Below are 14,970 nucleotides of genomic sequence, written 5' to 3'. Positions count from 1 at the left end.
AAGGAGAAGATTGCTTATAGCGCACTCAGTACTTTAAATTGCGGATTACGTCAACTCCCACTATTTAGCACCTTGCAGAGGAAGAACCAGTGTGTGCGTTCCAGCTCAAGAACATGTGAATTGTCCCCGTGATTGTTTTGACTATTGTTCTTTCCTCCAGGTTATGAACACAACTGTTCCAGAAATACTGACTGAGGAACGTATGGAAAAAGAGGGCACTGAAGAGGAGCAGGAAGCAGCCCAGAGGAAGAAATCATGTGATGAAAGTGCAGATACTATAACTTCGATGCAAAAGGAAGAACCATCTGATAATGGCCTTTCAGACTCTGTGGTAACTGAAGCATTAGAAGAATCAGCTTCTGAAAATGTGTCACCTAATGCACCTTCTTCCATGGAAGAGCAAAGTGAGGAAGCAGGACATGACTCACAAGAAACCCCTGTTGTCCTTGGCCAGAGTTCTTTGATAGTGGTTGAACTTGAGGATGTGTCATTCCAACAAAATTCAGAAGGACAAAAGAACCAATCAGAAGAGCAGTCTGAAGAATCTTCTGAGCAGATGGATCCGTACACCCAGACAGCAGCAGAAAGAGCTGCTGACAGTAGCTCAGAAGAAGCAGAAATTGAGGTACCAATAGTAGATCGGAGGAACTTACGAAGGAAGGCCAAAGGATACAAAGGACCACCCAAGAAGAAAGGAAAGCCAGTTTAACAATGAAGTCAGTTGCTAATCCAGCTGTCTGTAAATTATTACTTTGTTTAAATTAGGGAATTATTTAACTGCACAGGACACCAAGCACACACACATTTAGAAGTTTGGGTTGGACTTCCCGTTGGAACTCACCACCTTTCCTCAACTTTTCTTGAATTTTTAACCACTATACAATGAGCTTCATCAGGGTATGGAAGTAAATGACCAGTCTTCTCCTTTTATAAAGGATTAATGCTGAATAAATGGAAGTTAAGCTAGTGATGCAAAAGAATTTACAATAAAGATTAAAATTGTTAGAAGAAAACACCATCTGTGAAATCCTAAACCCATTGACTTCAGTGAGGGCAGGATTTCATACAGATATTAACAAATTTGTGTTCTTTGTTTGAGACAGAAACAGGACGGAGGAGGAGGAACCCCAGATTATCAGAGAAAAGAGGAAAAGAATGTATGACGTAAAGATTGATCACAAGATAAGGGAGCATACACAAGAACTAATGTTACAACTTAATGGGCCAAAATAACATGAACATTGTTAGCTGTATTTTCTCCAGTATTAAGTTTTAGGTGAACTGATTTTTTTCCACTCCTCCATCCATATCCCGCTTGCTATTCATTTGAAATGAGAATAGCTGGGCCCCAGTCCTGAAGCACTATCAAAACAATGTCTAGCATTGTACAATACAATAATGAAGCTTTTTAGTGGAGCATGAATGATGGTAAGTTATACATTTTATAGCTTCAAAATTCAGCATTAAGCGTAAGTTGTACAACATCTACTTTTACTTGTGCACTGAGCTGCCAATACATTTATAGAACTGTTCCATGTGCCACCCTAACTAGTCCCCTAACTAGGGACTTGTGCTGATTTAGTTCTTGATCATTTACCTTTGTGTCTTATTGCAGAAAATACCTTTCCTGCTGGAAATGGGCTAAACAGGGAGTGCTACCTGCTATCTTCCAAATACTTAACTGGTCCATTCAGCAGCCATTAAACATGATGTCTATCAGGTGCTTGACTCCTGTAGGCCCCCAAAATTCCAGGTACACCATGATATTTCATTAGTGTAAAGTAAATATTAATCAGGGTTTCAGCAAACATCCTTATATGCCAAATTATTGTCTCTGTGTAACTACTAGGAAATTGTTGCACTTAGATGAAAAAGCGAAGTAGCCCTGATTCTGGTGTAATTCCTGGGATAACAGCTTTCAAGTTTGGTACTACTTGGATAGTAACACCAAAGCTTGAAGCATTAAGACGGGCACAGTAAGGGGGGGAAAATACCCTGTGTGTTTCTGAATAATCCTCTTCACCCCATCTTCAGAGATACCTCTGAACATATTTGACTCAAACTGCAACATCACACATCAGGTACATGTTTTTAAATAATCATTTATTTCTGTTCAATAATGAAGCTCCTGCAATAATGGGTGAAAACTCAGGAATAAGTCAGAACAGTGGTGCAGGCACAGAAAGGAAGAAATTTGACTAATTTGTACTCTTGACATTTTGTAAGATTGATGAGCAAAAGTTGGCTCCTAAATGTCTCAAAATTGGTGATACCTACTTATTTCTCTTTAGGGTTTTTAAATAAAAGGTTCACTTGAATAACATCAATGATCTTTTAATTTTTATCCTCTATGAAGCAAGTATAAGAATCTGCTTTCATTTTATGGATGTACAGTTTAACTTTTTAGGTGAAAAAGTTACTCTTACTTAACTGGTGAAACACCCTTGTTCTTTTAAACTCTTCACTCACTTTAAAATGAGGGTGCAGGTTTTTTAGAGGCTTGTATTACATATGCTGTGGAATTGGGGTTCATAAAATCACTGAGTTATATCTGTATTTCCTAAAAGTATTGCAACTTTTCCTGTAAATGTACATTTGTTGTATATGACCATTGTGGATGAGACGTATAAGTAGAAATTTTCTTAATTGTTTATAAATATTCAAGTGAACCTGCAGCCTTTCTAAAACCAATTAAACGTTTTCTATAAAGCACACAAGAAGAACTTCGTTATGTATGTTGTGGCTTCTCCTTTAGTGCTAAGATTTTTTTGTGAAATAGACAATTCAAAAACACTTTTTTTCTTTTGTTTGTTAAAGAGTTAAACTTCTTAGGGGCAGATGGTTAACGTAAAAAGATGTTGGTTTTTTTTAAATGTACAGAACATTTTAAAAAGTGGCAGATATGAATGTTAGGCTGTTAGCTGGAAAGAGTAAAACTCATGTACTTCAGTAGATACTTAAAAATATCTACTTTTAATTAAAACTCACTTTTATTTTCAGTTGTTAAATAACAGGATTTTTAAGACCATGCACACTACCCTGCTGCATTTAAAGTTAGTTGACTTGAGTGTTTTTCTCCCTCATCTGGATAACCCAGAAGTATCGTATACTAACATATCCAGTATCAAATATTTCCTGTTCATTGAACATTTGCAGTTACCTAATCAACACCAATCAGTATTTCAACAGTAAAACTTCACTTGTTTTCATTAGCTGCAAGAACAGAGTCTGAGGTTGAAAGAGGACTCACTGAAACTGGCATAAACCAAGTTACTAACTGATGTCCAAAGGAGATACTTGTGTAAAATCAACAGAACAGATCAGAATCAGGCCCTTGATAATTAGGAAAATGTGAATATGGAGAACAAGTTCATAATTAAGACTTATTATGGCCATTTTGCTGCTACTATGGAGATCCCATGAGTAGAGAACACCACATCAGTCATTTGAGCTAAGTGTCTTGTTTGCTATCTGCTATCTCATGATTAATTATGAGCTGGTGAAATCAAGCTACTCACACAAAAGAATTCATTTTCTTAAAATGCTGAAAGTATAGTTGCAATATAGCATAATCTCAAATATACCTTCTGCTATACTATTGCAAAGAGAACATCCCCATTTACAACTAAGCTTGTCAATTAAGTGTTTAACTTTGGGAAATAATTATCCAGTTTTTGGCTTAACAAATAAAATACTGCCTTTCTTGTTTGATTACTTATGAACTGTGAGAACTTTTTAAAGTCTTACTACACCAGCAATCCTAATTAGAACAGTGTTTGATTTTTTATACAGTTTGTACCAAATTTCACTAAAACATGATGTGGAAAAGTATATGGACCACTAAAGAAAACAGCATTATTATTGAGCCTTACTTACACTATGACCAGAACTTAAACAACACTAACTTGTGATCTCGCAGCCTTACCCTTAGGTTGAAATACAAAACCATCTATCATTTGTTCATGTCTTCTTGTGTTGCTCACTAATTTTCATGAAGATTTGTTCTGTTTCCTACAAATTCATATTCTTTTCTATGTAAAAGCTGTGTTCATTTCATGCAGAAATAGTGTCCTCATCCTGTTTCCCAGAACTCATCACATTAAACTTATGTCTTCTTTCAGAAATAGAATTTTACTTTTAGCTTGATGCCTGTTTTGTCCCTTATTGTTTGCTGTCCCCCGCACACTCACAATAGTCATGGACTTCAGTAATTAAATCTAATTTACAAATACATCAACACCAGTTATACATATACAAGATGTCAGCTTATGTGCTCCACTCTGAAATGATACACCATTCTCAAACCATATTTTCAAGGAGATACATTTTAAGTTTATTTTCATAAATGTGCTGTTAGGTGTTTTCTAAACACGTGGTACTGTGTTTACAAATCTCTTATGGAAGATGTTCTGCTATTCTGGATTACTGTATTAAGTCTTGTTATAGTATTTTTAGTTTTTCCTTTGGTATTGTCTTGATGGCTTTTGAGATGTTTCAAAGTAGTAATTAAACTTATATTTTGTGAATTTTCTTTCTTGGTTTCAGTATTTGCTGTTTAGCACAGGGGATGCAAACGTTTTCCTTCCCACTAGCTCACTAAGGTACAATTTTTAATTCTCCAAATATCAGTATTTAACTATTAATTTTAACGTATAATTTAAATACTACCACAGACCTGTGAATGCTCACTAATAACCAGAGTACGGAATAAATAGAATAATTTAACAAAATCAAACTTTTCACCTAATGAAAAATACTATTCAATAAGACCTAGGATTAAAGTCTAAAATGTGAACTGCAAGACAAAACTGATTTTCCCCCTTGCTTCCTATTTTATAGTTTCATGTCTGCATTTGTTTTAATAAATAACTTCAGACTAAGCCACTAGAGGTATAAGATACAACAAATAATATATCCAGTCAAGCTAGTTAAAATTTTTTTAACCTTAACTTTAAAATAGTAACAAAATATAAATTGCAACACAATCCTCTACAGATTGGAGTAATAAAAATGTAAGTTGAGAGGAGATAGACGTCACATGTGGGTCCTGATCCTGCAGGTGAATACATGCAAACCCTGCAGTGAGGCTACTGTGGCTCTGTATGGTGCCTGGGAGATATTGCTGCAATTGTTGTCCTTCCTGGAAGGAACTGTATTGTGCCACTAACAGTGGATTGTGCTTACAGCTTGAAAATGACTGAAGCGAAAACATGCATTTGAAATTTTGATATCATAAATGGGGACCACAGGTACATGAAAACATTCCTTTAACTGTCTGTAACTTACTGTGTGTGAAGATTTAACAACAAAGTCTTCCTCACCTGAAGCAAATATTAGCACACACTGTATTTGCTTGTGATCCTCATTAAATTCAAAGCAGTCATGCTTTTTTGCTTGTTCGTTGTATGAATGTCTGAAAACTGCAATTAACGAATTAGAAGGTGTAGTCATGGGAAATACAATACTGCCAAGATTTGCCTAAAATAGACTCAAATTCTAGCTTTAAAAAAATGCAGTTAAGCCAGTCAGTGCATGAACACAACTTTAGATGGAAACTTTCTGCAGTTAAATTGCATTTAGCTTGATCCATTTAATGGTAGTTTCTTACAGACTTAGGTCCCAGTTTTCCAACCACTTGTACTGGGCATATGCTGCATTTTATGCCTGTCAGCAACCCTTTGATATATGTAGTGTCATCAATCCCAAGCATTCAAATGACTCAGGTCCAGAAAAATCACTGTTAAGGGGATTTTAGGCATCTTGGCTAGAACATCAAAGATCTTGACATCAATGTAAGTCGCAAGTCTAAATACCATTGGAGCTCTGAGCCCTTTTGTCTACAACTATGACAGCTGGAGCTTTACATAAGCATCAGTTTTTACTTAAATAAAATTATCTGACTCCTGGAGCTGGGGCTTTAAGAAATAAAATATGCCATGATCGTGCAACAATGTTTTTAATACAAAGCTTGCTTAAGAGGGGGGATTATAGACTGACGTGTACAAATGTGTGCAGGTTTGGGACCTTAATTTATATTCTATTTTGTATTTTGCCTATTATTTGAAAAGCCTATGTTTATAAGCATACACGTAAGGAGCTAGAAATGTGATCATGCAGCATAGGGCTCTTGTAATGCATCAAAGAACCTGTTAAAAATTATTTCCTTGTTTATATTAGTTGATGTGTAAAAGCGCTGAGGTCTCTAGTTACTCCATCTACTCTTGCTTCAAGCCAAGTCAGCTTCTATACCTCCTTGCCTGGAAGCACAGAGCCATGATCTTACTGTGCATCTTCTGATGCAGCTGAGATTTGGGAGTGGGCGGGATGATGATGAAGATAATAGGTTCCTGCATAGGATAAAGATGGACACTTCTGGCAATCCCTGCATCTGGGAAAGATCTGTTCAAACTGCACATGCTTTCAGGTGGCTGATGACCGCAAGTCAGATTCTTTTCCCTTCAAACTGCAGTTCTGACTTAGAGAATATCTAGTGGCAAGTACTAAAATATGAGTACTATTACTTGTGCTCAGATATCACTATGAAGCTAGGCCTCTCTCCTTCCCTTCTCCCAGCTGCACTGCTTCCTCCATGTTCTCTCCATTAGCTCATAGATGAACATGTGAATTTGAGAAGATAGGTGTACATCTCCGCTCTATGGGGTTTTCCCACCACCACGTAAATTTAAGGCAACTGGAAATATGGCTAAACATGCCCTATGGGCTGTGCAGTTCTCACAATCAGCACTCATTGCTGCAGTTGCTTGGCCCTCACTGGAACATAATCAACTCAGTTTTTCTCCTCTGTGTCTGGGGTTTCTGCTGGCCTTCATCTACCTTTAGGACCCCAGCTTAATATAGGCTCCAGGGGGCAGTTTGTATACAGGACTCTGCCCTCTGTTTCCCACTCAAGAGCCTCACTTGCATTTTCTTTTACAAGTAGACATTTGAAGTGATTTCCTGCATTACAAATTGCAGAAGAGCAACCATCACCTTCAGTTAAGAACAACAGTAAAAAATTTAGAAAAAAATAACTTAGTCCCAACAAAAAAAAACACACAATTGGAAAGCTGACTGACTTTATTCTGTTAATGTTCAATGAAACAAACAGTACTTGTAAAAATTTCAGGAACTTGAGTGTTAGGTTCTTCAGTCTTCCTCCCTTGCGTTCAAATTTGATGCTTGGTGTTTGGGAACCATTAGCTTCCAAACTCATTGATTTACTTGTCTTGATTTTGTAAGAGTCCATGTACAGTATTTAGTAAGACCCCCTTCAAACAAGCAAAACTGCATTAATGCATCCATCATTTTCTGGATTATTTGTTACCTGTGCATATTTTCCTAAAGGAAAAAAAAAAAAAAAGAATTTAGGAACAAAGTTCAGGCCTGCAGATGTGACAGCATTTGCCCAAGGCCGCAGCAATTCAAAGGTAGGGTGGTGGACAGACCATGCCACACACTCTGAGCAGCATTAAGGACTGGTGGAAGACAACCAGTGTCGTGTGCTCTGGATAGTGCTGAGAGCTGGCTATCCGTGACCCCATCCCTTCCAGGAGTGCAGAGCTGGATTCCCCACATACACACCTTACTCAGGGGCCTGCAGACAAAGTATCACCTTCCAACAGCTTCTACTACTACAGAAAATAAACTTTGTCCTGAAATACAATTAAATGTACATAATGGCCAGATTGACTCAGAGTAAAGGTCCCTATAGCCCAATATTGTCTCTTCTGACAGTGGCAGGTGTGTTCTTTCCCTCTGAAGCCCCAGGTAATCCCAGAATACTAGAATTGGAAGGGACTTCATGAGATTGACTCCAGGCCCCTGCACAGGACCAAGCACCATCCAGATCATCCCTGACAGATGTTTGTCTAACTTGCTCTTAAATATCTCCCATGATGGAGATTCCACAGCCTCCCTAGGCAATTTATTCTGGTATTTAACCACTCTGACAGGAAGCTTTTCCTAGGCTGTGGCTACACTACAAAAATAACTTTGGAGTTGCTTACTTCAAAGTACAACTTCCAAATAAGCAACTTTGAAGTTTGTACTTTGAAGTAAGCAACTTCAAAGATGAGCATCCACACACTCCTTACTTCGAAGTAGGGCACTACTCCATTCCCAGGAATGGAGTGAGGACTTTGAAGTTGGGCTTTGGAGGTAACTTTGAACTAAGGGAAAATGTATGTAGACTGTCTGGTGGCTACTTCAAAGTGGTGCCTAACTTAAAAGTGAGTTCCTACTGTAGATGCACCCCTAACATCCAACCTAAACCTGCCTTGTTACAATTTAAACTTATTGCTGCTTATCCTATCAGAGGTTAAGGAGAATAATTTTATCTCCTTCCTCCTTGTAACACGCTTTTAGATACTTGAAAGTTGTTATAGCTCTTCTTTCTTCTCTCTTCCAAACTAAACAAACCCAATTCTTTCAGTCATCCCTCCCTCATGTTTTCTAGACCTTAGATCATTTCTGTTGCTTTTCTCAAGAATGTCTCCAATTTCTCCACATCCTTCATGAAATACGGGGTCCTGAACTGGACATAGTACTCCAAATGAGGCCTAATCAGCGGATAATAGAAAATTATTACTTCTTGCTTATGACACTCTCCGTGCTGCTCAGAATCATGTTTGGACTTTTGTGTGTCACGCTGACTCATATTTAGCTTATGGTCTACTATGACTCCTAGATCCCTCTCTGCAGTACTTCTTCCCAGACAGTCATTTCCCATTTCGTGTGTGAGAAACTGACTGCGCCTCTCTAAATGCAATACTTTGCATTTGTCTTTATCAAACTTATTCCTGTTTCTCTCAGGCCATTTTCTCAGTTTGTCTGGATCATTTTGAATTATAACCCTATCTTTCAGAGCACTTGCCAATCCCTCCTAGCTTGGTATCATCCACAAACTTCACAAGTGTACTCCCTATGCCATTATCTAAACCCTGATGAAGATACAGAACTGAACTGGTCTTACTGCTGATCCCTGCGGAACCCCATCTGTTATGCCCTTGCAGCATGACTGAACCATAACTATTCTATGGGTGCATCTACACTAGGAATTAACTTCAAAGGTAGGCACTACATTGAAGTAGCCAGCAAAGAGTCCACACACATTTTCCCTTACTTTGAAGTGAACTTTGAAGTTAGGCTCCCTACTTTGAACTCCTTACTCCACTCCTGGGAATGGACTAGTGCCCTACTTCCAAGTTTAACTTTGAAGTAGGGAGTGTGCAGATGCTCTACTTCGAAGCTGCTTACTTCGAAGTAAGCAATTTTGAAGTTATTTTTGTAGTGTAGACAATGCCTATGAGAACAATAATCCGAGCAGTTGTCCCCACCTTATAGTAGCTCCATCAATGTTGTATTTCCCTAGTTTGTGTATAAGGTTATGTGAGACTACATCAAATGCTTTACTAAAGTCTGGGAATACTGTATCTACCACTTTCCCCTTGCTTTTTTTTTTTTTTGAAAAAATGATAGCTCCTTAAATGACTGATTCTCTGTTGCCCAGTCCCAGCTTCTTGCAAACAGAGGCTATGGACGCCCATCATTGCCCATCCTGGCTCACAACCACTGATCAACATATCCTTCATGAAATTCTATTTCTTTTTCTGATTACTGTTAGCATCTTGGCCTTCAACATCCTCTGACAGAATTCCACAGGTTGACTGCATTGTGTGGGGTAAAAAAATACTTCCTTTTGTTTTGAACCTGCAACTTATTAATTTCAAGGGGTGGTCCTTAGTTCCTGTGTTATGAGAAGAAATGTAAGTTTATTCACCTTAAAGTCCCCTGCATCAATGCTATCCTGTATAGTCTAGTTAGATTCCGATTACAAAACTAAATGCAGTATTAAAAATGTGTTTATTAATGTAATCATTCTTTAAGAAAAATGAGACTTCACCTTAACTTCTTAGTTTATTTATGGAAGCACCCTTCAGATTTCTGAATGCATGATGATGCAACTTCAAACCCCAAAACAACTACATTTAACTACAAGGGAAAAAAGAAGCCTCTAATGCTAACCTGCTAAATTCTGAGTTCAGGAATTTGTCCACTTTAACTATACAACTTCTAGAAACATTAATCCAGATCCTACGAACAGTTTTGCAGATACTTGAAACTAACTACTCATAATTCATGAAGTTACATATTTGCTTAAGTCTTTGCAGGATTAAGGCTACGGCTTAATAAAACAGAAGAGCAAATAAGAATCTTGAACACAAATAAACTAAAAATGTAATTTTCAATTTTTTTGGAATTTTATTGCTAATTTTGGACCCTTAGACTTTAATCCATTTTGTAAATATCAAAGGATTTAAGACTAACAAAGCTTATAAAATAAACTAGACTCAAATGTTTGCTTATTGATAATATTCTAGACTAGCTATGGAATACAGCTGATAACTTCTTGTTGGACACTTACCCCAGATAACTTTGCCCCCTTGAGTTACAAGCCCAAGCTCGCTCACGTTCACCTCAATGACGGTACCTTTGGTAATTACCCCCAATGTTGTGTATAGAGGGGAAGAGGGATTCTTCTTTACACCAAGGATTGGTAAACAAAATGTAGCTTTAAGTTCAGGATGCGTTACGTGAGCCTTCTTGAAACGCAAGCCCTATTGTGTAAACATAAAATCATTAACACCATTACTAAAAAAAAACAACTAACTACAACATAATTCCTGTATTTTAAGGAATTACAATGCAAAATGATTGAAATGCTATGGTTTTTTTTTTAACCAGCTGGATCCGGTGTCTTGGCACGCCACATCCAGCCTGCAGGTCATATTTTGCCTGCTCCTGTTTTAAATCATGGTTTTATACAAGTAATTTACCATTGGTCGAATAAATCGTTCATATTTAGGAGGTTTTCGAGTAAAGCCATCCCCAACAAAACAGACTTTGGTAACCATCCTCTTCCAGGCCTTCTTTTTTCTCTTTCCTGTACGGATCACCTTTAAAACTTCTGTTTCTCCTTGTGCCCGGACTTTTGGCACAGGAACTTCCCATTTCCCCTACAAAGAAGGACCAGTAGCAATATTAAAGTGTTGGTAAATGGAAGGGAATTTATTAAAGAATAAAAAACAATTTTACTATAGGAAAGTTATAGTTCCTCCTTTTATATAACTAAGTATAGCAATTCTTATATATTGTATTAAACATTTATAAAAGATTTGTCAGTCTGACATGGTGGGACAATTAGCATAAGGACACACTTGTCTCAAAACATCTGAATTCTTTATCTCTGTTAGACAATATGATTTTAGTAGTTAGTTTTCTTGTAATTTTTTAAATCAAGAAACATTACTCATTGTTCTTCCTCCCCACATTTTATTGAAGTCTATGGTGTACTCGCCATCTCTCGACAATTTTAAGTCCTGGCTTGACAAGGTACGAGCTGGGATGACTTAGCGTGGGTTGATCCTGCTTGAAGCAGGGGGCTGGACTAGATGATCTCCTGAGGTCCCTTCCAGCCCTATGATTTAACACTGTTGCTAAATTTCATAAGAAGTAAGTTACTGTATATGTTTGCTATTTATTTTTCTGACTCAGTAGTTCTGCCATTAGAAATGTTTGCAGGTATGATTATGCTGAGTTTATGTACTGCAAAAAAGTGCTTAATATGCTAATCAGGGATGTTAAAAGTTAATCCAGAGCACTTAATGGATTAACCATTTTAACTCCGGTCCCACTATCAAGCCACACCACAGCTGTGGAGTTCCACCATGACACAGATGGTTGCTGCCAGAGTTAACCCTGGAAAGAGCCTGTTAGTCAGTTAACATATCAGTAAGCCTCATGCTTTTTAGTTAACATCCCTAATGCCAATCAAACCTGCAATATTCGATTCTGCCTCTTGATTACAAGTGAAATCAGCATGAATACCCTGATCATTAAACAAACCCTAGCAACCGTAATTATCTGAATTTTTCTGTTGTTACTTACAGCTTTTTCTTTTCGTTTCTGTTTGATCATGTTGGAGAGAACTTTTGCCCTTGACTGCCCCTCTCTATCTAACAGGTATGCTGGTACAGCTCCTTCTGGGGTTCTCTCATCATTCTTTTGCTTGGTATTTCTCTTTTCGTGCATCTTAATGCTAGAAAGAAAACCAAAAGTATTCAGAAAAACAGCCTTAGGATGTACCAAAAAAAAAAACAAACCCACAACTGAAGTGAGAAGCTTAACAATATAAGCCATTATCACACTGGCCTCTTTCCATGTTACCTCATGTCTGCTCAGAGGGTCTCTCAGATTTAACTTCTTTCCAACCCCAGGGTTTGACTAAAACTTAATATGCACAAAATGCTGTCCAAGAGACCAGCTAAATCAATGGTTCTCACAGGGGTATTGGTGACACCTTTCACACAGCAAAACTTTGAACGCATCCATGCCTTATCGATTAAGAATACTTAATATTTAACACTATTATAAATGCTGGAGGTGAAGTAAGATTTGAGATGGAGGCTGACAGCAGTTGTGAGGATAACTTCTTCACAACTTCCAGTTTGAGAACATCTGAGTTAGACACTTTTTCTAATTAATTCACTCATAATCTGAGTGTTATCTCCAATAAGAGTAGGTGCAAGTGTCAAACGGAAAAGTGATTTTAACTTGACATAAGTTTAATTACCATACTAATCTTAAAGTAAAGAGAAAAATTTCCTCTCAAGATGTTAACATTATAGGGCAACAGAGAAGTATCTGAATGACTACAAAGTCATAGAAAGCCCTAACACATTACTTTATATTGTTACATTAAACCCCACCCCATTCCTTCAACTGGTACATCAGTTAGAAGCCAGAAACAGTTCCAGTGTTTAATGTTCATAACTGGTAATGCTTCTAGTGCTGGATGATAGGTCCACTAACAGCACTGAATAGAGGGGGAAAGCAAGGAAGAGTACTGTATGGCACAAAATTATTTGTTTCTGTAAACCATACATGTTTCAAGTTTTAGTGCATAATTTAAACAGGCCTCCTATGGACAGTAGCTTAATATTTCATAGTTTAAGGTTGTGACTAGGCATCAATGTAGCTATCAACAATGTGAAGGAAAAAGCAGATACGCACGTCTTTTTCATTTGTATCTTCTCAGCATGGCGCTGCTTATGGTAGAGTTTGGCCTTCAACCCAATCAATTTCTTGGCCTTCTTTGACCGTTCATGAGCCTCACGGCCCTCCTTCTTCCGCTTCTTTTCATGGTGATCCAAGCGATAACCATATCGCTTTCGGTGTAGCTCTATGTAATCATTCTGTGGCTGTATGTGCAAGGAATATTTTGTTTAGAGTTAGTAAAATGTGGCAAGAATCTTTGTGCACACTATACTCAATTTCCCCAGATCTACACACTATATGCCAGAGATCTGACATTATGACAATACTTCTTGCAGATAGTTGAGTTCAAAACTGTTGGATACATCATGTACAACATGATCAATTAACAATGGACTGATAACAGCGCTATGCTGTTACAGTCCTTGCATAAGCAAAAACTGTTAGTATCAGAAGTTTGAAAGGGGGCAGTTCCTTGCAGTGTTCAGGATAGAATGTGCACACATGGGTTCTGTTGTCCACAGACTCCTGGTACTGAAGTAGGTTAGTGTTAACACAAATAAAATCAGAGCTCATTACTCACTTTAAGCAGCCTTCTGTTGCTTATCTGTTCCTAGAGTTTCCCTACAGCCCCTCTCCCAGGCAGATAAAGCAGACATCCCCAGGTTTACTTCACAACATGCTTCCTGCATGATGTCTGCATTTGTGTTTTAATTCCATTATGAGAAGTGGGCAGAATAATCTTTCCAGGTCTCATATGAGTGTTGTGAGGATAAATAGTTAAGGCTGTATGATACTCATACTATGATAACAGATATCCTATGTACAATTGAACACATATGTCAACACCTATTTGCAATTAATGAGCTGGATCTACTATCATAGTCCATGCTCCCACCTTCAGGATGACCCAAATGCCACTTATCCCTATACAGGGTGGTGGAAGCCTGTACATATTAGCAAAGGATTATTATACTGTATTCTGTCATCACCCAACAGCCCTTTCCTCCTGCCTGAGTTTCACCACACAAGAATGCAATGGTAGCTTGCGTGAAAGTGATAGCAAGCAGTGAAATTACAGTTTAGATTTAGAAAACAGTAAGTTAGTTTAATTGCCCAATGCTTAAACAGCCATCTAGCTACAACTAACTGGGTCTCCAAAAATCACAGGATCAGACCATCTCGCAATTGTTACAAAAACAGATGTAAAACATTCTCTTCTTCCATTAGGCCTTGGAGGCGCAACAGCCGAGTTAGTTTACTGGGTTTTGTTGGCAGGTTTGTGATTAGTACGATGACTGGGCTCCCCTTCACCGCGACGGGGTAGCGCAGTACCCCGGAGTTGTCTGTGTGCACAGGGAGGCACCAGCTGAAGTGCCGCCGCGGGGGCTGGAGAATCAGGCCACCTGCCTCCAGAGCAGGGATCTGAACTGTGGGGCGCGCTCCGAAGGGGAGAGCGCCCAGCCGGGGCTCCGCCAGAGCAGGACAACAAAGGGGAGGTAAAGAAGAGGGCACCGGGAAGCCGGACCCAGCCCGCTGCTCTCTCGGCGCTGACTCGCGGCTTTAGCCGTCTAACAACCGTGGCCGAGCGAGGCTGCTCTGGTCACAGAAGCGCGTCTTTTAACCCTCCCGAGCCCGCGGGAATGGGGGCTGCTTCCGGACTCGCCGCAGTGAGTGAGAAGGGAGCTCCAGTCCCAGCAGCCGCCCCTCCCACCGGCACGGCCACTCTTCCCGAGAACCAAACCCCCGCCCCTCACCATGGCGGCGGCGTGCGGCAGTCAGCAGCTCACGCTCCGCTCTCAACCGCCGACGGTCCTGTGCGGCAGCCGCACGAGAGGAAAAGACTGGTGCAGCTGGGAAACGGCTCCGGGTGGAACCACTTCCGCCCCCGGCATTCTCGTTCTTCCTGTAGGAAAT

General features: G+C 39.0%; 2 protein-coding genes across 2 annotated transcripts in view; one reads left to right on the top strand and one right to left on the bottom strand.

Annotated features, from left to right (window-relative positions):
* Positions 1-4,520, top strand: part of FAM169A (family with sequence similarity 169 member A) — a 46,343-nt gene extending 41,823 nt beyond the window's left edge. The window contains exon 13 of the mRNA XM_074994235.1: positions 161-4,520. Within this exon, the coding sequence (XP_074850336.1) occupies positions 161-709 (549 nt within the window). The 3' untranslated portion in view covers positions 710-4,520. The remainder of the gene's footprint in view (positions 1-160) is intronic.
* A 2,539-nt stretch (positions 4,521-7,059) lies between these two features.
* NSA2 (NSA2 ribosome biogenesis factor) lies at positions 7,060-14,919 on the bottom strand. The gene is made up of 6 exons (XM_074995433.1): positions 14,811-14,919; positions 13,072-13,259; positions 11,947-12,097; positions 10,836-11,015; positions 10,424-10,616; positions 7,060-7,338 (listed from the first exon to the last, which is right to left on the bottom strand). Exons 1-6 carry the CDS (start codon positions 14,811-14,813, stop codon positions 7,271-7,273), a joined length of 783 nt encoding a protein of 260 aa, XP_074851534.1. The 5' UTR covers positions 14,814-14,919; the 3' UTR covers positions 7,060-7,270.
* Between the last annotated feature and the right edge of the window lie 51 nt (positions 14,920-14,970).

This window comes from Carettochelys insculpta, chromosome 5, assembly GCF_033958435.1.
Source record: "Carettochelys insculpta isolate YL-2023 chromosome 5, ASM3395843v1, whole genome shotgun sequence".
In the NCBI taxonomy this organism is placed as follows: Eukaryota; Metazoa; Chordata; order Testudines; family Carettochelyidae; genus Carettochelys; species Carettochelys insculpta.
Note: the sequence above shows the minus strand (reverse complement) of the source record. Positions and strands in the feature narration are given on the sequence as shown.

What these genes read in the sequence shown, in the direction of transcription:
- NSA2 (XM_074995433.1), bottom strand. An exon ending in AACGATTTATTCGACCAATG is followed by an intron (nt 10,617 to 10,835) that starts GTAAATTACTTG and finishes TTTACACAATAG; the next exon opens with GGCTTGCGTTTCAAGAAGGC. An exon ending in AGGGGGCAAAGTTATCTGGG is followed by an intron (nt 7,339 to 10,423) that starts GTAAGTGTCCAA and finishes TTTTTCCTTTAG; the next exon opens with GAAAATATGCACAGGTAACA.